Genomic DNA, 23,433 nt, shown 5'->3' on the forward strand with positions numbered 1-23,433 from the left:
AAATGCAATCATGTGTGGAGCCAGCCAATCTGTCTCACATGCAAACTGCACGTGTGATCTCTGCCACTTCAACTTCACCTCTCACATTTTTTATGACACTCTTCCCAAAGGACAAATGCTTCATTGGAACAAATAATAAATATTCACACATCATACTATTTTATTTACACTTTAAAATCGTTTATATATAAAAAAAAAAGAGACTTCTGGTGATTACCAATCGGCAATCAAGATTCTATCGTGAAGTTTCAATCCTTGGTTACAATAAGAGAAGAGTGAACATCATCATCATCATCATGACAATCCGTCTAGTTGAACAACAAAAAAGTGGTAAAAACTTTATAGAGATGTTTACATAAAAAGCTTCTGCAATGGAGAATTTACAGATTGCTACACCTAAACACATCCACACCACAACACAAAAGCAGCTCAAACATGGACAAAGTAACAATTAAAGAGACCAAAATCAATCTTCCTTTTTTGAAGCTCTCTACAGTTTTCAGTGTTTCTAATCACGTAGAACAACACCCACCTTTCTTAGCCTCCCCCTGTGCCTCGGATGGAATCACAACTTTCTTGCCATTGCTGAGCGAGGCAGGAGGATCTTGCTTGTTCAACTCCTGTGAGCTCATCACTTTCCTGCTCAATATGTTGTAAATCTCCTTCACAACAGTCTCGAACGCAGCCGCCACGTTTGACGAGTCCAGAGCCGATGTCTCCATAAAGAAAAGCCCCTGAGCTTCCGCTAACGCCTTCCCTTCCGCTGTTGGCACTTCTCTTATGTCCTTAAGATCCGACTTGTTCCCCACCAAGATCGTCACAACGTTCATATCAGAGTGTGCTGCAACAGTTTCATAATAAGTTAGTTAGAATATAAAGGAAAATACTATTGAGCTTTTGTGTGTTAGTGTGTTTCTTACTGTGAAGCTCGTTGAGCCATCTACCAATGCTGTGAAAGGTCTGCTTTCTGCTGATGTCGTAAACCAGTAGAGCTCCAACAGCACCTCTGTAATAAGCTGAAGTGACTGCTCGAAAACGTTCTTGGCCTGCCGTGTCCCATATCTGCGCTTTGATCTCTTTTCCGTTGATATCAATCTTCTGCGTCTGAAACTCCACTCCAATGGTAGACTTTGAGTTGGGATAGAACTCATCCCTAGCAAATCTCGCCAGCAAGTTTGACTTCCCAACTGCGGAATCACCTATTAGAACAATCTTAAAGAGGTAGTCTTCGCTCTTATCGTCCTCAGAATGAAAAGCCATCTCCATGTTATAGCTATATAAACCCCCTCATATTGTTCACCACAGGCTTTTAACCCGTCTACAAAGCTAAAGTGAGGAAGAAAGAAGACAAGAATAAGTAGAGTTGGGAAAAGGAAAGATTTAGATCTAAGTGTAAACAGTAGGAGACGTAAGAGAATCTTTTTTAAGATCACCTGTCTAGTGAGGTAAGCTTCCTAGAAGGTTCTGTGTAGCAAAGTTGACTAAATTTAGCTCTTCAACCACCTAAGAAGATCTATTGCAATTGAAGGATTCGGCACATAAAATCATTTTAATTCTAAAGTAAAAGCATTACCTCTTATGAAAGGTGGATCTTACCACCTTCTAGACAAGCTCACTTGGGTGTGTGTGTGTACATGCCTATATACAAGAAGTAAAGCCAAGTTTAGAAGTGAGATCACTCAGAGAATCTAAGTTAAAGTGGGTGGACAGTAACTATTCACAAGGGATGAAAGCCACCAATAGGAAAGAAGAGCAATATTCTCTCTCTCTATCAAAAGGAAAAAAAAAAACAGAAAAAGACAAGGCGCGGGGGCCAATATGGAACCCAACCAAAACTAACTCATCATCAGTGGAACACAGAAAAGTACAAACTGAGATAAGACATTGTAGTCTTGTCTTTAGGGTTCACATTTAAAGATGAAACAGTAAATGGTTGTTGAAAGCAGGTATACTTTCTGCGTGGATTACTAATGAAAATCTTCAAATACAGAATGACATAGTGAAAAGGTATGCCAGAATTTTTCTAAAACTAAAGAAACCAAACCAAAGTAAGAACCAAATGCCGCTGGAGACAAGGACAATTCAAAAAGAGGTTTCGTTCAGACAAACAAAGTTGGCAGGAGAGATCACAGCACATTCCAGTCAAACGTAAGACCATAATACGCTGTTCATCGCAAGTTTGGGAATTTTAGCAGACCCAGTTTTACATAATGAAGCAAAAAGGTAAATGTCACAACCGAATTGTGAGTAAAAGAAAACAAAAAAAAAAAAAACCTTTGTTTTGAGAAACTGATCCAAAGAAGGAGAAATAAACAGGATCCCAACAATGGAGTCGATCCGAGGAAGACGACGACGACGAAGGGATTCAACGCTTCTGCTGTGAAATTAGAGAGACTTGTTTGACAGGCAGTCAGTCACTCTGGCATGAAGAGAGAGAGGGAGAAACCAGAAAGTAAATTGCATTCCGGTTCCGATTTGTAATAATGGGCTCAAAAGAAATATCATTTTGGGCCGTTAATGAACCCACTTCACCTCTTTTATCATAGGCCTTACTAGGTTGCTTTCTTACAGGCTTTTAAATTTAAAAATGAGGTCGTAACAAAGTTGGTGAGGCAATCGTGAATTGGTTTCTGAACGTGAAGACTGAAGACGCAATAGTTCATGCATGCATATAGTATATTTTTCAATTTATTTATACTATCTTGCTATATCTAGATTTCTTGGTCTACTCGCAAGAGTTGAAAGACTAGAAGGAAGAGAACATTACACGTCAAACCTTTCTCGGAAATAAAACACTTCACTTATAATGTTTTTAGAATCTTTAAGTTGGTACTAGTTCAACATTGCAATCGATTGATGAACAATAAAATAAAAATTAGATATTAAACTTATTAAGAAAGGAAAGAAACAGGACAAGTTCTTTCTCAAAAAATGAAAAAAGAAATAGGACAAGTGTGATTGTGTGACCGTGAAGAAAATTAGAGATTTTTAAGTAGACAGGTTAACTAACAAACCTAACCCTACTTGTCCCCACTTTCTTTTCATACTTAACCTCCTGCTTCTCTCTTCTCCTTAATTCATACTCATTCTTAACTCAAGAGTTCTGTTTTGTCTTTCCTAATATCCATGGCCAAATCTTCAAATCTCCTCCTCTGTCTCTCTGTTTTCATCTTTATCATCACTAAATTCGCCTTGGCTCAGACATGTTCCAACTACAAATTCTCCAGCAACACTCTCTTTGAGTCATGTAACGACCTCCATGTTCTTGATTCCTTCATTCACTACACTTACAACTCTTCTTCCGGCAATCTCCAAGTAGCTTATCGCCACACAAATCTCACCTCCAAGAAATGGGTGGCATGGGCAGTGAACCCCACTTCCACAGGCATGGTCGGAGCTCAAGCCATTGTAGCTTCACCACAACCAGATGGCAGTGTTAGGGCTTACACTTCACCCGTCAGCAGCTACCAGACGAGTCTCCAAGAAGGTGACCTGAGTTTCAACGTCTCTGAGTTATCTGCTACTTATCAAAACAACGAGATGACAATCTTCGCAACTCTGACTCTTCCTCTTGCTAATGGTGGAAACATTAACACTGTGTGGCAAGATGGGTCTCTCTCCGGGACCAATCTTCTGCCTCATCCAACTTCTGGCAACAATATCCGCTCTGTTTCCACTCTGAATCTCCACTCCGCTGCATCAGGAGGTGGAGGAGCAGGAGCAGGAGACTCCAAGCTTGGGCTACAGGTCTCAAGCTGGGCGGGGAATCAGCCGGGATTCAGTTTAGCGCTCACCGTGCTATCGGTATCGCTATCTTCTGCCTTGCAACAGTTCAAGTAGGTTTTAAACTTAACAGTGAGTGCTTAACTTCTCATCATAATGTTTGCATAACAGAGTTGCTTGTTGTACACGTTAGGTGTTTGCTTTGTTTCTAAGACCTAAACCAGAGCACAAGTACAGAGTTTACTGGAACATCTACCACCACATCATCGGCTATACTGTGATCATTCTTGCAGTGGTGAACGTTTTCAAAGGGTTAGACATCTTGAGCCCTGAGAAGCAGTGGAGAAACGCTTACACCGCTATCGTCAGAACGCTGGGCTTAGTTAGTTGCTGCCATGCTCGAAGCCTTTACTTGGTAAGACGTCTCAGCTTGGAAACAATGGTCGGTCTCAATAGGGCATAGAAATGGTTGGTAGTAGAGGTTAGAGAGTGAAATTTTGGTTGTTTATCGGTTTTGTTGATTATTTTCTACATGTATACGTAGATTAAATTAAATACATTTGATGTTTGAAAGTTGTTGGAAGGTGAGTCTCTTGATGCTCATTTACACCTTCATGATGTGTACATGTGAACTTATAAACAAAGCCATTTTATTTTATCAACAGTGAAAAGTGTACAAGTGATTACATAAATCAAATAAATATCTTGTCTGTATGTGTGTGTGTGTAAGAGAAAGTGAAAGAGATTGGTTTACCTAAAAGAACAAACTTCGAACCTCCAAAAATGTCTTTGGAATGTTTAAAAAGGGAAGGAAGAACGATATCTGTTGGTTGGTTCATGCAAGAACTAGCGGCTCAAGGGATGATATTTCTCTCAAGACCTGACTTTTGTCTGCTTCAAACCTCTCGTCCTCTGCAAACAAAACAAGATGGCCCAAACAAAGTGTTAGTAAGGAGGAAAAGGATCAAAACAAACAAAGGACTTGTTTTAATACCTTTGTCTGGTCTCAAATCAGCCAACAATCTAAGAAGCTTGCTTCTGTTAGTCACCATAATGTTGACTATCTCTGCAGGCTTGTTTTGGTTCGCCACAAACAGCTGCCCAATAATGATGATAATCTCAGAGTACAATCAAGTTGGACCGACATTTAAACAATCATCATTGCTGACGATCATTACGTTTAACTTCTTTAAGATACAAGAATCATACCTTGAAAACGTGGAATGCTTCTATCTGGATGCTCTTGCTAGACTCCTGTAATTCAAAGGGAATGAGTTTATTTCCCAAACTATTATCATCAAGGTCAAAAGATTTGAAGAGGGCATTAGGGTAAAGTGTCATACTATCAGAAGATTCATGAGAATCATTAAGTAATCCATTGAGCTCACATATTTCGTCATCACAGCTGAATTTGATCGATCCAGTAATATATCACCCAATAACTGTTTAACGTTTACAAAAAAAAAAAAAACAGTACATCAGAATGATCACCCACTACTAATATTGGTTCAATGTTTTAGAGACTCGTATAGTTTACCATATACCTTAATAGCTTGCCGTCTGGTTACATAATTAACTGATTCAAGAAGCTTTGAGTTGTAGTCCGCAAAGAACTGCCAAACCCAAAAACGTTTGAGAAAACTATACTCAGAATTCATCTCCAGAGCATGAATCAAAACGTTGTTAGAAAAAGCTTTACCCATTCTTCATTATTGGTGAGAAAGTCGGCAACGGTAGACTTATGCCTAGTTAGCAGCTCCTGTAAAAAAAACATATTACAGTGGGAGTTATTATTATCATTGCATGTTGGACACTTGATAGTGCCACAAGGAAAAGATAAAAGCGAAAATGTTAATATATTTTTAAGAACCTTAAAAGTAGCAGCTGCATCGGCAGCAATGTCAAAGTTAGCAAGCTGTATGTAATCAAAGAACTTCTTCACGTGCTCAGACTCCAAAACATATCTGAATCCAAAGGAAATTAACATCTCTGAAGAGATAAATCACATCACAAGTTGTGGAAACTGGAGAGGAGAAAGGAATGATTTTGACTCACTTGGCAACAATCTGATGGCGGATGCACTCCCTAAACATAGCACCATAATGTAAAGCCATGTCTAAGTTCTCAAACCTGCCACAAAACATGGAATACTATATTAAAAAAAAATTATCTTAATTTGGAAACTACTAAACCGGTTACAGTAACACTCACCCTAGTATTAAAACATCCATGAGATCAAGGTTGGCTTCAAGATAATCAGAAGCAATCAACTTATAATTGACTTGCTGCCTCTGTAGATTTGCAACAACTTGCGTAGCATCTTTCCTAGTCTAATACAAACAAAAAAAAACAAAAAACAAGATTTTTTTCTTAATAAAAATCTCAAAGTTGATATGGGAAAAAAAAAAACGAATGGTTAGTTACCTCCAAGTTGAGAATAGGGAGAGAGGTAATGAAGAGGCGTAGAGTATCCTGTCTAAAGAACTCTTGAGTCAGCTGTGCACAAGCTTCAGCAACAGGCTCGGCCTCGCTGTTTCCATAGAGAATGAACTTTATATCACGGATGTTCCTGCTTAGCTCCGCCATCTACAAATCAAATTATCACCTTTCTGTAAAACTATCATCATCATCGACCTTATAATAAGCTTTTATATAGTATTATGTTTTAATCATTTTGGAAGCTAAATTGTTTTATACATATTAAATTTTGGGAGCCAAGAAACAAGATGAATGCGATGCGAAAGAGACCTTTTCATGGCGTTTGGAATCAGGCAAAGAGGAGGAGTTGGAGCGATCGGCGTAGAGAAGGAGATCGCGCGTCTGTCGAACGAGGTCAACGGGAGTACGTGGCTTTGACTTGAAAAGCCCCGGAGGATCTCCGGCGTAGCTAGAAGAGGTTAGGTGCTGAGACGGGAGCCTCCTCGCCGCGGAGGAGGCATCTCGTCCAGCACCTCCTCTCGTTGACACGCACGACCCTATCCTTACCCTCTCCTCCTTCCCCCCTTCCCTTTTTTTAAAAAATATTTTAGTCAAAATTCACACAGAATTTTTTTTAAAAATGAAGGTCTCTCTTTTTATATCTTGATTTGCGCGTTCACCTATATCTCCTCCGGTCTCACCATGTTTCTCTCTTCCCTCACTTCCTCTGTTTTTATTTAGCGTTATTTGCTACGTTGCAGGAAAGAGATAAAAGCTATTTATCTCATTTGAAAATACTGATTGTGAATTTACTATTGAAGAAAATGTCCAAATGATGACATTTTACCCATTCTCTTAAACAGTGCCGGCTTTAAGGGTGTGCGGACACTGCATTTGCACCAATGTTTTAATTAGTCTTATTTGGTGAGATCAAAATTAATTGCTTTGGAACTGAGACGGGGTTACCTGAAATCATTATCAAAAATCAATATTTTTATTTATTTATTTACCTATTCAACCAGAGTTCAAGTCTCTGTTCTAAAAATAAATAAGGAAATTTAATGGAGTACACCTTCAACTATTTGTTCATCCATATTTAAACATGAAAAAAAAACTAGGATATCACCAAACCAAGTTTTTGTTCCTAAAGTAGCACTCAAGGCTCAAAGTCACAAAAATAGATTTCATTAAAGAGGTAAATATACATTTATACCCCTTGGGTTAATTAATCCAAACTTTATGGTTTAGAGTTAAGGGGTGGAGTTTTGGAATTAGGGTTTAAAATTTTATAAAAAATAAATACTAAAATAAAAAATAAAAAATTTTAAAAACAGTTTCAAAAAGTATTTTTAAATTATAAAAAGAAATTTTATAAAAAAAAAGTTCCAAAAAAAAATTTATAAAAAAGAAAAAAAGAAAACATATAATCTGAAACTATAAAAAAGAAAAAAAATTCATTTTTTTATTTTTATTTTATTTATTTTTATTTATTTTTGTTTGTTTATTTAATTTTAAACCAAGGGCATTGGGAATATTTTACCCTTTAATGAATGTCATTTTTGTGACTTTCTCTTTCTAATGCTATTTTTGAGACATAAACTTCAAAATGTGCTATTATTGATAATTGCCCTTTAAACATTCTGAGTATTTTTGTAATGGAATAAATCTTTGAGTAAAATCTGTTAGAAAAGTTCCGTTTGTACAAACGTTTATAACCTAGCATTTTTTTTCTTCTTTATACAATTTAAATGAAATAGAATAATAACATATTAAAAAGGAAAAAAACAATAATGCATCTTCTACTGAACAATATACCGGCAAGAAATTTTGTTAAAAACTACAAGATATTCGTTTTCTTTATAATTTTCATTTCTCATAAAAATATTTTAAAATAATTGAAATTACAATGTTTATAACAAATTAGGAGTTCAATCTAAAATAAATCAAAAGTAAAACATCAAAATTATAATAGGTTGTCTTGTCAATAACAAAAATAAAATTATACAAATCACATCATCTAATTAAAAATAAATCCACGGTAGCAGAGTACGACAATACGTTAACAAAAAACCTTAAAAAATGAAAACCTACTTTTGGTTTGGAATACAACACAGATTTTAATAATATAAATTAAAAAAATTTAAGAAAAAAATAAATAAAATTTATTACTCCCTCTGTTTCTAAAAGATACATATTATAGGATTTTCACACTTATTAAAAAAATATATCAAATTTTATTTACCAATACATTATTTTCCGTAATCAACTATTCCCCACAAGTTTTCACCAATAGAATTTTAATAAATACGATTATATTTTTTGAAGTTTACAATTTACATTTAATTTATGCATTGAAAATATGAAAAATGTATCTTTTTAAAACAAATTCGTTTTCTAAAATATAGATCTTTTAGGAACCGAAGGAATACTAGTTTGTCCGATGGTTTAACCAAGAGCGGAATTGCAGGGTTTAAAGATTCTTTACGGATTTTATCAAAATTTTAAATAATAAATATTTTTTAAAACCTAAACTGGACTACTTATCGGATAAATGATGAATTTGCCAAGTCAAGTATCTAGTAACCAGACCACGTGTGCTTTAAATAAAAACTTATTGTTTATGTGCTAAGCCTTGTCATTTTTTCTATTCAAATGGTAAAAGGCAAAAAAAATTGTTTGGGTTTAAACATCTGATTAAGACGGTTGATAGATTTTTCAAACAGATTTTACTTAAGAATTTATTTCATTATAAAAATACTCCAGGGTTTAAATATAGATGTATCAATAGTTGAAAGTTTATTCCATTATAGTCCCAAATAAAAACAAAGAGAATGGGTTACCTAAAAATTGAATCGTTCATTACGAATCAACTTTCGATTCATAAAAATGATGTAATGAAAAATGTGAAACTGTTATGTTCAAGAAAAAATGTGAAAATTTATCAAAAAAAGAAAAAGAAACAATGTGAAATTGTTAGTTGAATAAATATACTGGTCACGTTTAATGAGCTATATGGTGGACCAAAGACAAATGACATGTTCGCTTTACATTTCCCCTCACATGTTTGTTATCTCCTTGTATTTTTTTACCAAAAAAGGTTTTTATTAATGCATTAATTAAATAACTAAATTTAGTAATACATCTGTTAACAGTCTCGTGGGTCGTGACCCCCTAATCTAGGAGATTAGTCGGCATAGTTAGCGGATGTATCACCACTTGTTCAATCAGTTATACTATCATTTCTTCATGTGCATCAGACATTCAGACTCTTTCTTCACCCCCAACAACATGAAACATTAAAACCGGACAACACATAAAACTGACATTCACTTCTTTTTTGTTTATTCAATCTTTTTTGTTTGCTGTTTCATGAGATCGATTACATGGAAAACAAAGAGGACATGACCATCAAACGACGGGCTTGAAGGATGTGAGATTCATTGATTTTAACCATTGTTTCTCCCATACAATCGCCTCATAGTTCTTGCTCGCACCTGGGCCGGCTACACCGTCATTAACCGCCACAATAAGCCGGTAATTAGTGCCAGCGACTACCTTAGACTCACCGCTAACAACCGCAACGAATTTAAGTTCCGACTTACTTTCCATGTCGTACTCGGAAACAGCAAATTTGCCTACTTCTACGACGTGAGGATCATTGACGTTGCTGATGGGACTCCATCTACCAGCAGGCAACATCGCAGATGCGTGGAAAGAGAGGAGAAGAAGAAAGATTGCTCTGCTATTCATTCTTGCTGTGGAAACTGTTTGTTTTTTTTCTCGAATAATGGCAGAGGTCTCTAGTGTTCTTATATAGTAGAAGCTTGCCACATGACGTGGAGAACTTGGAAATTTTTTGCCTTGATACATGGCACAAGTGAAGTAAGATCTTGGAATGTTTATTAACATTTATGAAAATGTATTAAATAGGCACATTTTAAGGATTTTGACAAGTTCCACCATTTTATAAATATTAATTAATCTGATCATATTAATCAATACACAACTATATAGCACAATGGTAAATAATGAAAATAAATGAGTGTAACGGACAAAAAGTAGAAAAGCAAAGACATACTGATACAAACGTTTTCTTTTCCCTTTCTCGAGTTTGAGAAAACCCGAAACAGTTGAATACACGCTGGACAATATGAACAATGTGGTATGAGCATGATATGGTCCATTACTGGATATGGACAAATAGTATAGCTGGATAGATTGACACTAATACCGTGTGAGACACTCATAAATATAAAACTATTTTATTGGTTTTATAATTTAAAGACCATGCTAAATTTTTATATTTGTTTTTGAAATACCAACTTAAAAATTCATGAGTAAATATAAGTGTTTAATTCGATAAAAATGTGTGAGCTATATAGATTTTCTTTTGTTAGAGAAGATCATTTGGATTTAGTAAAAATGTGTAAGCTATATAGATTTTCTTTTTGTTAGAACCCACATCATATCATAGTATATGGTTCAGTTACACCGAATAAACCAAAATATAACATATAAGCAAAATTCTAATTTTTTTATTATATGCTTAATGTGATTGTTTAATATTTTTAATAATATAAAATTAAACAAAAAAAAGATACAAAAATTGTTATCAAATATGTATTATTCTTAATCATTAATTGTCACATATATAATAGTCATATTAGGTAATTCTGTAGCTTTTATTTAAAGAAATTAATAATATTTTTTGTACACTACTAATCAATTTGATAGTTAGTTTAATTAAAAGATATTATATATACTTATATGGACCAATTTATCATCGTAGTTCTGACATGTGGCTACGAAAATATGTTGTAATGCTCTTTGATTAATATATAGGGAATATTATATATAAACTATATAATACAATTGTTCATATATATATATATAAATAATTTTATCAATAAAATTTTGATATTTAAAATTTTAATTTTAATAATTTATTATTTTATCATATACTGCAATTTTACTGTGAAGTTTAACCACATCTAAACTTTGCGTTCCACCTGTGACTGGCATATCCATAATATGATACTTCATTATATTACAGTAATGAATCAATAGTGTAATGGTCTTATGCTTTTAGCCCATCGAACTAAACTCCTGCTTTTGATGCAAAAATGTATGCCCCTGTGATGTAATATATAGTTCATACTGAATCACAAATGAATTAAAACGAAAGTGGTTAACTATAATCGTGAAAGTTAATAGTAATACCTAGAGTGGGCATCAAAACAGAGAGAAAGACCGTTCCAGCAATCTTGAGAGCCAAGCCTGTCTTGATCATGTCCTTGATCTCGATATGCCCTGTCGTGAACCCAACGATGTTAGAAGGTGTTCCCGTGGGGAGCAAGAAAGCGAACTGAGCCCCAATGGCACCAGGGACCATTAGGAGCAGAGGATGGATTCTCATTGTCTTTGCAATCTCGATGAGCAAAGGAACCAACAATGTAGTGGTTGCGTTGTTTGACGTGAACTCGGTGATAGTAGCAGCGATGAGACAAACCGTTGGAGCGATGGCCCAATAAGGAGCTGTTTCGAGAAACACGAGTCCTTTGGACAAGACTTCAGCTAAGCCGCTTGTTCGTACTCCATCGGCTATAGCGAACCCAGCTCCTAATAACAAGACAATGTTCCACGGGAGTTTCTTGCATTTGTCCCAATCCATTAGCTTCTCTCCCTTTTTAATATTGTTTGGGATTATAAACAGCAATGTAGCCATCATCACACTGACCGTTCCATCCCCGGCCCGGCCGTCGAAGACGCAACCCCAGCCGGGGATATCTTCGGTTATGTTTCTTGTCATCCACAACACAACCAACCCACCAAACACGGACAAGACCATCTTCTCAGCGAAACTCATTGGTCCTAACATCTCAAGCTCTCTCTTGAGATGAGATTTATGAAGATAAGGAGATAGAGCTTTCCCTGATCCATTAGGACAATACATCACACATAGAATACCCCAGAGGGTAACGAATATGCACAAGGCCAATGGGAAACCAAAGAAGAACCATTGGCTGAAACTGATTGGATCAGCCTCAGGGAAATAGCTTTTCCACATTCCGACAAGTATGAGATTCACACCTGTTCCTGTCAGTGTGCTCATTCCACCAACTGCGGCTGAATATATCACACCGAGAACCATTGCTCGGCAAAACTTTCCCACCGCCGGAGGAACCATTTCCGTTGACGACGATGATGAAGGGAGTCGCTGAAGTATTCCTGTAGCGACTGGCATCATCATGACAACAGCCGCCACGTTGTGCATCCACATGCTCACGAACGCTGTTGTGGCGCAGATTCCTAGAAGCAGCAGCGGCGCGTTTAGCGGCTCCACGCAGAACACCAACGTTATCTTCACGAATTAGATTATCGATCATTAGTTATTTTTTTTTTGAAACACTATCGATCATTAGTTATGTCACTAACTTATCATACTTAGATAAGTCGTGGCTTTTATTTATTCAAGCTCCACTTAATTAGTTAGGATTATATCATACTGTTTGTGATCATAGTTCTAAATTGTAACCTAATGATCTCATACGTGTGTAAGCTCCTGATTTACCAAACACTATATTATACATGGATAATTTAAGCTATCATATATAACATATATATACATATAGAAGTTAAACAGAGGACGCTAATTATATTTTCAGCTTAAGTTTGTCTGCCACTTTTTTTTTTTTTTTTTTTTTTTGAACACCACTTTCATTAATACTTAAACATTCGGACTACACTTTGAAGAAGGAATAATCCTGGTTCTACCAACAGTACAAAGAGACAATACAACATAAACGATAGGAGTAGAGAAATCTCTATGATAAAATGACAGCGAATTCTGAGTAAAACCCGAATGCGTCATAGTAAGGTTCACAGCAAAGCCGGAAAGTTGAAACTTAGTCACATTATATCGTGACGTTGATAGACAATCCACACCTCGGAATATCGTCGAAACGAAATCCGTTGCATCTTCAGGCCCCGTACGGACCGCTCCACAAGATAACAAAACGGTTAGAGATTTTGACAACTTCATCTACTTTATAGCAGGAGAGATGACACTTCTCATGGAGAAGGTCTTAGATGATGATGGTATTGGTGAATCCACTGACAACCACAAAAGTAAGAATCGCTTCTGAATCGAAGGATATGACATCGTGTTCACAATAGTTTGGATCAAAGGTTCGGTGAATCCATCGAGACTCATTGAAAAACTATTAAATATAACCAAAACCAAAAGACAGATTCTGGGCTTGGTCCTCTCATTCAAATTAATATTTTGAGAGATAGAGAATGGGCTGACACCTTTTGAAAATTGTATGGGCCTGGCCCATATAAAGGAAATGGAAGGGTTGATGTCAGCATCACGCTCATCGGATCTGAGCTCGAAAAGCAGCGTGCTTCGGCGGAGTTAGGGCACACCTTGCCTCTGGGATGAAGGGCGGTGGCGCAAGATGGAGGAGAGGGGACCAGTAAGATCGGAAGGTTATGGATTGAGTAGCCACTCCGGAGAAATACGGAGTCCCGTTTGTAACGTGAAGGTGATGAACTGCTGCAGCTTGAGGTGTTCTTTATCTCTGAGCTTTGAGCTTTATCTGAGAGTAGCTCAGATCCGAAGTACCCCATGGAGGTCCTCTCAGATCTGGAGCGCAGCTGAAAGTTGAACTCAGAGAAGGGAAAGAGTTGAAACGAGGTGCCATTTGCGCAAACGGAGCAAGTTGCAGATCTGTTGCAGAGAGAGAGCCATCCCTTGTGTGGGTCGAGGTGGGGAGAGGTGGTCTTTTTACCGAGTTTTCGGGAGTCCCCGGTGGAGAATGCAGGTCCGGTGGTCTTCAAAAGCCAAGCAGAGACCATGAAGGTCTTCTCCAGTTTTGATATCCCCAGATCCAGAACAAATGATTGAGTAAAGGCGAAACAAGAAGCAGAACAAGAGCTTTGACTTGGAGCAAGAGAAACCATGAAGAAGATGGAACGGATGCGACGCCGGCGAGCTCCCGCTCCACCGACGTCGAAAAACGAGGGTCTTGGTAAACGCGTCAGGGAGAGTAAGTTTGTCTGCCACTTAATACGTCAAACTTTTGTATATATGAATTTTTTTTCAAAAATACCACATTCATAATATCATTTTTCATGTTTACATTAACCAAATTTACTTTCAGTTTTAAAGAGAGAAAAAGACATTTCTTTAAACACCACTTATAAAACAAAGAGAATATGAGAGAGTTGAATTCTAAAAATATAAATTAATCATCAAAAGTATAAATTCATGGTTTTTTGTTATTATAAAGTTATAACTAGATCTTGACCCGTGCCTCTGCACGGGTATTTATTTTTAATTTTTGTAAACGTTTAAAAATTAAATACATACATTATTGTACTAATTAAATTAGAAGATGATAATTAATTAAATATAACTGAGTTAGTTTTATTATTCTGATAAATTTAAATCATGTTGATCAATTTAATTTTTAATAAACCAATAAATTAATCTGACTATTTTATAGTTTTTTTTATAGATTGCAAAATTAACTTTTTGATTTTTTAAATAAATGAATGATTGCATATCTTCTAAATTTATTAGGTAGTTAAATATTAGGCAATTTCTTAACAATTTTTATGGAAGTTGATATTTATAAAGTGGTGGCATAGGTATGTAATATTTGTGGAAAACTAAGGATTAAGATTTATTTGTACTTCAATTTTAATAGTTTAGATTTAATAAGTTGGGATCCAATTGAAGCTGTCCACATAATTAATGTTTGAATGATCATAGTTGAATTAATCCCTCTGTGCACCCACACAAAATCATCCCCCAAAATCATCTGATTACTTAAATATTTTCTAGAATCAGAGTCTCTAGCAAGTAGCAAGTCTACACAAGAAGGTGAAACCACCATTTAGTAAGAAAATAGTTGTATGGAAAAAAAAATGAGAAAAGGTTAAAGAAAATGAAGAGATTAAACGACTCACGTTAAGGGCGAGTCGACGATGAATATTGTAGTGCTCGACGGCGAGAGCGAGGATAAAGCTGCCAAGGACGAGGGAGATGACGTCATCCATGTAAGAACTTGCCACGTCATCCGCCGACGTGATTCCAAACAGAGGAAATAGGAAAAGCGGCGACATGGAAGTGATCGGCATCGGAACGGCCTCAGTCAACCACCACGCGAAAATCCACACAAGAACGCCAAGCATGTTCCTCGCCGTCGTCGTATCATCTCCGAGCCGTACGCATAGACACACGACGCTGCAAAGAAGAGGACCAAGAGCGATGTAACAATTCTTAGGTGTGAATATTGTCTGGAGATGTTGCGCCACCGTTTGTTGTTCGTGTGGTTCCTCATTATGGACGACCGGCAAGAGCGGAGATTTCAGTATGTCGGATTCTTCGAGGGAGACATGACCACACTCCATTCTGTTAGTTCGGTTTCAACTGGAAGCAGATAGAAGAAACAGAGAAATGTAAGAGCTAAGAAGGGAAATGAGCCTTTTTATAAATCAATTTAGTTTATTATTATAATGTTACTATAATGTGTTTTATTTTTTTGACAAAATGTTATTATAATGTGTTGGTCACAAAAATGAATGTATGTTTATAACTTTTATCATAAAATTAATTTGTGTGATCATATGACATGGTATTCGGTTTATGAGCGTGAGGGACAAATAGTTAGACCATCTCCAACGGTTTACTTTATTTTCCACTTCAAAATAGAATCTATAATAGAGTTCAGGTTCACTTCAATGATACTCTATTTTAGAACGAAAAATAGAGTGATGAACAAAAAATAAATAAGTTACGCTATATTTGGAGTAAACCTATTTATTATTCTATTATAGAGTGGAAATAGAGTATCATTGGAACATTTTTACTCTAAACTCTATTTTAGAATGAAAAATAGAATATGCTTAGAGATGTTCTTAGAGATAATATTTTTCATGTAAAACGTTATTTTCATTTTAATCTGTATTGTACCTGAAAGAAATGTTGTCCAACGTGTATGATGTATCACCAATATTTGCTGGATTTCAATAATTTCATGAGGGGTCCCACAAATGAAAAGAAATGGTGTTTCTTTCTTGGAATATTAATTGCATTATTGAATAACGGGTAACTATAAATAAAGGTATTCTACAGTTAATATGAATATATGATTGATGACTCTTCAGTTATCCTAACCAAGTTAGTGTTTATGATTATTCAATTTTATAGTACTAATGGACCCATCACACATGAAAAGATGGGGTCTAGCAAATTTACAAGTTACAAGTGGCGAAGCTGTGATGGCTTGTAAACTCCGGAATCTGATGACGCGTTAGGATATTAGAGATTAAGATGACAAGTAATCATAAAAATGTTTTCCTAATTATTATAACTACAGGGAAATCTTTAAAATATTTAATTTCAAGAGATATAGATAAACTTTTCTGTAGCCTCTTCACTCCAGATAACATTCAGTCTATTTAACTATGAATAACCACAATCTGGAAGTTATTTCAATTGTAGATGTGACACGAACATAATATAGTATTATCCTTGGGCTATGTAAGTGTTTTTTAGTGATTAAGATGTTTAAAAAATGAAAACCAACGAAGAGAAAACAAAAGGAAGGAAAACCAAACAGTTATCAAGAGTTTTGACGAGGTCCAAACAATCAGGGAGAAGAGAGAGAGCCAGAAGAAAGATGACCCGTAGGCAGATCAAATCATTGATTAAAATAATGGAACAATTATTCACTGGAAAGATATCATATCTCATGACTCATGTGTCTGTCTTTGATTCCACCGCTTAGATTGTAGATCTGAATAATTATCATCAATCTAGTTTCAGTTCAGTCAGCTGAGGTGTAGACTACCTGGTCTCTAAACTTTTTTACCCCTTCTTGTTATAGACTTGAATTGGTTCAAGTCAAATCCAGCTCATTATCCCACACTCGAACAAAATTCAAACTAGACTATTATGTTTCTTGAAGACTAATAAACTCATGGTCCTTGCCTTTGTTTGGAGACGCACGAGGCTAAACCCTTAATGAACACATGTTGCTACTGCTTTGTGTTCACTTGTGTATACACAACCAAACACAAGTTTAGATTGACTGAAAAGTACATGTCTTCTCTTATGAATACACCCAAAAGGTCACTGTTAATTACAGAGACAACAGACAATGAAAAGGGTCTATTTATTCTTTTGTCACCAAGTTGTGAGCAGGAAATGAAAAGATTTTGAAGAAGAAAGCAGTGAAGAAAACACGCTTAGAGTTTTGATGAGCAGATCACTTGATCGTGTCTCTATGGCTCTCCTCCAAGCTCCACTCTCAGGTTGTCATACGGATACACTCGTGGTGTCTGCAGCAACAGCAGAACAGGAGATGATCATGAACAAGTACCACAACAAGTGGTAAAACAAATAAATACACGAGCAGAGAGATGACATGTCAGTGAACAACACTTGCTCTAATGAATATAGACAAGAAGACAAAGATCATCATCTTCTGAGTCCTAGCCTGCTGTTCAACTTGTATAACTCAAAGTCCTTCAAAACAAGACTCATCATAGTATAGCTATTGACACAACGTCTAGAGTGTTCAACTTCTATAACTCCAAAATCACACTCAGACACCACAATGGGAAAGAAAAAAAAGACACGAATAGAGAGATGACATGTCAGTGAAAAAGAGCAGCAATTAATCTCATGAATAGAAACAAGAAGACAAGGAGCATTATCTTCCAAGCCCAAAGCCTGCTGTTCAACATCCACAACTCAAAATCCTTCAAAAACACAAGATTCATCATAATCAAGCCAGACTTTGATAAAACGTCTATGATTATTCTTGGCCAACTCATAAATTTTAGATCTTGACACACATCTAGCTAGTGGCTTAACTGCTTAAGCATGTAACAGAGAGTTCCCAAGAACATTGTATGTCTTTCTTTCAAGTGTTCCTAATAACTCTGTGTACACACATGCTCATCAATCAAATAATAAAGGATACAATGGTTGAAATATAAGTCACTTACAAAGGGAACCTTTGAAGCTTTATCGTTGACAACAGCGAGGAGACCTAGAGTCGCAAAGAACCCTAGACCGCCACACAACCATCCCAATGCTTCATACTGTCCCATTCAATCCAAAATCAATCACAAAACACAATCGATTGTAAAATCGTGAGAGAACCGAACCCTAAACCAACCTTCCCAACAGTATCAGCGATTCGATCAATGCAAGGCTCTGGGAACGCAGTCCCGTTGTCCCACATCAGCTCGTCGTTAACCGAAAGCTGAGACGCAATCAATCGAAGAAAGAGCCTCAAAAACTGATCAAAGAATATATATGAACTAGTTTGTTACAGATATTTGACTCACCGGCTTGTCGGGGACGATGTGTTTGCCGACGGGGAGACCCATGCCGGCGCGTTGGCGCAGAGAAGAGGCGCCAGATCGGGCAACGACGCCGTTTCCCCCCATGATTCGTGAGGCCACACCGCTCAGTCTTCCTGCCATTTTCCTTTCCTTTTTCGATAGCCTTCTTTTTGTTTCTCTTCTCTTCTCAGGAGATCAATCGATTTTAGATGGACGGCATATGGCCCTGACCAACGTCTGTAAACGGCGTCGTAACAAGTCAACCCTGGTTTAACCAGAGCTTCTTTCTATACTATGAAATGGTTTAAAGTTTAAACTCTAAAAAGCTAATAATATTTTTGTATATTAATCGGATAAGTTTTTTATGGAATTAATTAAACTATTTAAAATCATTTATACTTTCTTATATATATTATTTATTATTTTATAATATTAATTTGAAAATATATTGATACTTATCTATACTAATAAAGTGATACAAACTGAATATTATTAGAAAATATATTTAATCTGTTCTCATAATTTTATTTATTTATGTACATTCATGTTAATACATGAAAAAATATACGATTGTGCAAAACCCAATTCATGTATGTAATTTTTTATATGCATCATTACTTATATAATTAAATCATAAAGATTGATTTAATATGTAAATTAAAAAAAAATTGATTCCACAAATATGTTTGATAGTTTAAGCAAGAAAATTAAATTTATATTCTTAGGTCCTATTTTTATTGATTTATATACAGATTTACAAACAAAAAAAGGGAGAAAGACAAGAATATAATACACTTCATTGTTTCTTTGTCTATTTATATAACTCGGTTTACATTTTTAATTTTCTTTAAGATAAAAGAAACAAACCCCAAATTAGGAAAAGGGTGAAAATAAAAACTATAACAACAACAATCAAAATAGTAAAAAAAAAAAAAGTAAGAAAGAAAGTAAAGCTTTAAGCTTCTTTGAACAAATAAGTTTTCCTCTTCTAAAAACTCTCATTCCGCAAATAGCCATTCTTGCAAATCTCCATATAATAGACTTCTCACACCAAATCTCTAAGCTGCAATACCTGCAACAACACCATTTTTCATATGATTTCATCATAACTTCCCCCCAAAACACAAGTGTTCAAATTCTCACATTAAAAAAAAAGGCATATTCATTATCATTATTCATACCTCCGTTTGGTTGCGTGTTGATGTATCCAGCTGGTCCTTTAGACATGAAGTCAAATGCTCCCATACCCAATCTTTCCTCCGCCTTTGCAGGCAGCGAAAGCCAGGCCGAGTCGCTGTACAGAGAGTCTGTCTCCAAGCTGCTTGAGCCGCTGCTGTAACCACCAACATGTACCCCTCTCATTGCATCTAAACCTAACCCTCCTCCCTCACTGCGATAGCCACTACGTGCACGTGCAGCTCCTCCCCAGTTGTCCCCAATGCTGCCTAGTGAAGACATTCCAGAGTTTCCGTTAAAGCTGCTCCTAGATATCGGAGAGTTTGACATGTAACCTCCTAGACCACCACCATTTCCCCATAAGTTGTTCCTTACACTAGCTCCTCCTCCAGACTCAATCTGGCTACCGTACCTGCCTTGACTCGCAGCATATCCTGGGCTAAAGGGCCGTCCAAAGCCTGCATTGGGTCCAGATCCATAGTTCTGAGTCTGGCCTGGCTCAAAGTTCAGCTCGATTCCAAATCCATGTCCAAACGGTGAGAATCCTCCCCTATTACCACCTACTCCTGGACTGTACCTAACTTCAGGTTGTACTCCATAACCTGAGATAGGACTCTGGCTGAATCCTTGGGTGTACTCGTTCATCAGCAATGCGCTGATTCTACTACTGCCAAAGCTATTTACATTCATTGGGTTCCGGATTGGATTCAGAGCCATTTCTTTAGGAACAGCCAGTTTGACCTCCACCATCTTCCCATTGAGTTCGTGGAACGTCCTCTGCAAAACTCTGTCTACAGCCTCCTCTGATTCAAAAGAGACGAACCCAAAGCCTCTAGGTCGCTGAGTTCTGTGGTCATACATCACCACAACGTCAGTGATCGTCCCAAACTGAGCAAAATACATCTTGAACTCAGCTTCAGTGACCGATGAAGCGAGGCCTCCAACAAAGATCTTTTTGCTGGTTGCTGGGCCAGGTGATCCCTGGAGGCTACTGTTGCTTCTGTTCAATACTACGTGGTCGTCTCTTGGAACTGCCTTCTTGGCCTCAACCTGTGATCACGGACAAGACATAAGTAAACAATATAGTCTTAGACATGAATATGCATAATAAAAAGAGTAGCTTTGGTTCGAGGAGCAGCAACCTCTAGTTTATCAATTTGAAGGAGATTGATATTGAAGCAATGACACATACAATTTTACCATCAATGACGTGTCTGATCAACACGACTCTCTCAGCGACATTAGGATCAGCGAAGACAAGGAAACCGAAGCCACGAGCACGACCAGTGGCTCGATCCTTCATGATAACAGCCTCCAAAACCTCGCCGAAGCTCTGAAAATACTCGCGAAGACGGTCTTCGCTGGTCTCCCAAGAGATCCCACCGATGAAGAGCTTACATGACGACTCCATCTCCATTCTACAAAACAAAACATAAAAGAAAAGGGTTTGTTCCTGAGTGTATATATACTTAACGTCTCGATCTGACTAAAACATCATCGAACATACCGTTATGTGTCGATGAATATGAACAGATGGGTCTTGATCGGATTCTGTGAACCGATCGATCGACCCACGATCCCTGGATTCCTGCAAAACAAAAAGGTGTAAGCTTTAAGAAAACCCATGAAAAGAGTTAAGAGAGAATCTATTTCGATTACCGAAGTTTTAAGCAAAAGGGAGAAAAAAAACAGAGAATGAAATCTAAAAGATTGGAGAGGATGGATGAAGCTTTTTATTAAGAGGGCGAGAGGAGAGGCCCTCTTGTTTTTTTTTTTTTCGTCCAATAATTAAAAAAAAAAGGATTTACTGTTTTTTATTTGGATGATAAAGAGTTTGTGCTGCAGAGGGAAACAGATAAAAAATGGGATTCGCTAAAAGGAAAGAGAAGCAGCTCTTTCTTTCTTACGTTTTTTGTTATTTTGTATGGGAAGAATGTTTGGCTCTCTTCTCTTCTAAAGAGACGATGGCTTTTTCGTCTTTTCACTCCTTCTCTCTCTGTAATAATAAGAGTATTTGAAAAAATCATAATTAATAACCCACGGTTTGTTGGTTTGTACTTACCAATGTCTGCCACCTTTTTACCCCTAAGTTAAAAAAATCTTGGTTTTCAAAATCTATCATCATGAATAAATAAAGAAAGACATGGGAGAACTCAGGATCATTATTATTAATAAATCATAAAATTATCAGTTAATTACGGGTTTATCCTGATTTCTTCCTACTAGTAGACTATTTCATCCAAAGTTATTTCTCCAATTTCTCTTAATTTCATTTTTTTTTTAACGCTTATTTATTTGAAAGGCCAATTTAGTTTTTCTTTTGTTTTAGTAGAACACATCATCAGCATATGAAACAAATTTGGTTGGTCGAACCAAATGCAAGGCATGGTTCGTAACTTCGTTAATCAGCTAACTGTGAAAAAGATTCAGCATGTACTTTTATAGACAATTATTTTCTTGCAATATTTTGAGGTTAGCTTTGGAGAATCAAAGTGGGCAGGAACATGTGGGAATGGTTGCTTTCAGATATATTTAATTTGTAATGATATTAAACTAATTCATCACTAAGTGGAATATGTTTCAAGTACAGAAGGCAGTCCTTGTGCATCCAAATAATTACCAATTTTCATAAGTTTACTTTTTATTCATTAATTTAATCACTAATCTCCCGGCCCAATTATTTATTTGTTTATTTATCCCGCATCTCTTTTAGAAAATATCAACCGTTGATAAAAATGTTATATGTTTAAAAACATAATGTGGGATTTACAAGTTACAACACATTGGTCTATATCATCACCAAATGATAACATATTTGCCCGTCCAACATTTTATCCTGACTTTAATAATTCGTATTACCAACTATTTATCCAGTCAAGTCTACTGATTTCATTAAAGAAGAGAACCAGATGTATGGTGGTGACACATGGTATTGATTATTGAATCTCTTCCACTCACCATAATACTTATTAGAGGCTTGTAGCCCGTTAACTCTTTTTTTTTTTCATTTACGGCTTGTTCTATTCTATTTCATATTGGAAGATTAACTTACTAAACCGGGGGGTAAAATATGTCATGAACAGTCACATGCTCAATTTTAGAAAGTGAAGAGGATGAAATGTCCAAAAAAAAAAAGTGAAGAAGATGAACACTACAGTGGGCCCACCATTTTTATAAATATTTTTAATGAAAAGTCTCATTAATGTATGCATCCCAAAAAGGCTAACTGGGCCATATTATAAAAGCTCAACACAATCTTTTTGGCCCAAATGTGTTTACAAGCAAGCAGGCTGCAGATTCTCTCTCTCTTTCCTCTGCTCCCAGTTTCCCGCTCCAGAGGATGAGGAAGAAGACCCTAGAAAATTGAAATTCTTACTCACAGAATCGCAGATATGGTTTCTATTGTTCAATCGAAGCTATATCGGTTGAAAATAACGCATTTGTATTTAGTTTCAACTTGTATAAACATGGATTTTGATTTCTTACACATCAATTGTTCCCCTAAAACATTTGAGAAAGCATACACTTGACTGGAAAATTCATCCAATTGAATCTGTTTTCTTGGTGTTTGTTAAGTTCTCATCGAAGATGCATATGCAATGCATTACGAGGTCAATCATACAACATTTGAAGCTGAGGGTGAATGTTAGACCGCTTATGAGTCCAGACTTTTCTCAGCCTTTCCTTTCGTATCTTCATTGCTCCGTTAATCAAATTCTAGAGTTATCCGTTTTTTTGTTTGTTTGGGTC

The 23,433-nt window shown here is 36.3% G+C and overlaps 6 protein-coding genes across 8 annotated transcripts; 1 reads left to right on the plus strand and 5 right to left on the minus strand.

Moving 5' to 3' along the window:
* Positions 1-140: 140 nt before the first annotated feature.
* LOC106432040 (ras-related protein RABA5a) lies at positions 141-2,823 on the minus strand. Of its 2 annotated transcripts, none has more exons than XM_013872883.3 (5): positions 2,275-2,823; positions 1,574-1,638; positions 1,434-1,464; positions 921-1,326; positions 141-841 (listed from the first exon to the last, which is right to left on the minus strand). In XM_013872883.3, the coding sequence occupies exons 4-5, from the start codon at positions 1,264-1,266 to the stop codon at positions 513-515; spliced, it is 675 nt and encodes a 224-aa protein (XP_013728337.1). In that variant the 5' UTR covers positions 1,267-1,326; positions 1,434-1,464; positions 1,574-1,638; positions 2,275-2,823; the 3' UTR covers positions 141-512. The 2 variants fall into 2 exon arrangements, with proteins under 2 accessions (XP_013728337.1, XP_013728336.1); XM_013872882.3 differs by having other exon boundaries at positions 1,434-1,503.
* Positions 2,824-3,044: 221 nt separating this feature from the next.
* Positions 3,045-4,387, plus strand: LOC106432038 (cytochrome b561 and DOMON domain-containing protein At5g47530). The gene is made up of 2 exons (XM_013872880.3): positions 3,045-3,836; positions 3,917-4,387. The coding sequence occupies exons 1-2, from the start codon at positions 3,127-3,129 to the stop codon at positions 3,933-3,935; spliced, it is 729 nt and encodes a 242-aa protein (XP_013728334.1). The 5' UTR covers positions 3,045-3,126; the 3' UTR covers positions 3,936-4,387.
* Positions 4,354-6,867, minus strand: LOC106432039 (putative MO25-like protein At5g47540). The gene is made up of 11 exons (XM_013872881.3): positions 6,472-6,867; positions 6,148-6,309; positions 5,935-6,053; positions 5,779-5,853; positions 5,594-5,687; positions 5,423-5,482; positions 5,268-5,336; positions 5,067-5,165; positions 4,933-4,977; positions 4,718-4,820; positions 4,354-4,635 (listed from the first exon to the last, which is right to left on the minus strand). The coding sequence occupies exons 2-11, from the start codon at positions 6,307-6,309 to the stop codon at positions 4,559-4,561; spliced, it is 903 nt and encodes a 300-aa protein (XP_013728335.1). The 5' UTR covers positions 6,472-6,867; the 3' UTR covers positions 4,354-4,558.
* Positions 6,868-11,038: 4,171 nt separating this feature from the next.
* On the minus strand, positions 11,039-15,676 carry LOC106432005 (tonoplast dicarboxylate transporter). Its single transcript, XM_013872843.3, has 3 exons — positions 15,118-15,676; positions 11,362-12,502; positions 11,039-11,274 (listed from the first exon to the last, which is right to left on the minus strand). The coding sequence occupies exons 1-3, from the start codon at positions 15,559-15,561 to the stop codon at positions 11,240-11,242; spliced, it is 1,620 nt and encodes a 539-aa protein (XP_013728297.2). The 5' UTR covers positions 15,562-15,676; the 3' UTR covers positions 11,039-11,239.
* A 1,563-nt stretch (positions 15,677-17,239) lies between these two features.
* Positions 17,240-18,822, minus strand: LOC106432004 (NADH dehydrogenase [ubiquinone] 1 beta subcomplex subunit 8, mitochondrial). Its single transcript, XM_013872842.3, has 4 exons — positions 18,511-18,822; positions 18,339-18,425; positions 18,166-18,261; positions 17,240-17,493 (listed from the first exon to the last, which is right to left on the minus strand). Exons 1-4 carry the CDS (start codon positions 18,646-18,648, stop codon positions 17,437-17,439), a joined length of 378 nt encoding a protein of 125 aa, XP_013728296.1. The 5' UTR covers positions 18,649-18,822; the 3' UTR covers positions 17,240-17,436.
* Positions 18,823-19,290: 468 nt separating this feature from the next.
* LOC106432058 (heterogeneous nuclear ribonucleoprotein 1) lies at positions 19,291-21,599 on the minus strand. 2 transcript variants are annotated; one of them, XM_013872904.3, is made up of 5 exons: positions 21,343-21,599; positions 21,191-21,271; positions 20,876-21,101; positions 19,689-20,733; positions 19,291-19,579 (listed from the first exon to the last, which is right to left on the minus strand). In XM_013872904.3, exons 3-5 carry the CDS (start codon positions 21,098-21,100, stop codon positions 19,566-19,568), a joined length of 1,284 nt encoding a protein of 427 aa, XP_013728358.1. In that variant the 5' UTR covers position 21,101; positions 21,191-21,271; positions 21,343-21,599; the 3' UTR covers positions 19,291-19,565. The 2 variants fall into 2 exon arrangements, with proteins under 2 accessions (XP_013728358.1, XP_048596645.1); XM_048740688.1 differs by lacking the exons at positions 21,191-21,271; positions 21,343-21,599 and having other exon boundaries at positions 20,826-21,059.
* Positions 21,600-23,433: the final 1,834 nt, after the last annotated feature.

The sequence above is a fragment of the Brassica napus genome, chromosome A9 (genome assembly GCF_020379485.1).
Source record: "Brassica napus cultivar Da-Ae chromosome A9, Da-Ae, whole genome shotgun sequence".
NCBI lineage: Eukaryota > Viridiplantae > Streptophyta > Magnoliopsida > Brassicales > Brassicaceae > Brassica > Brassica napus.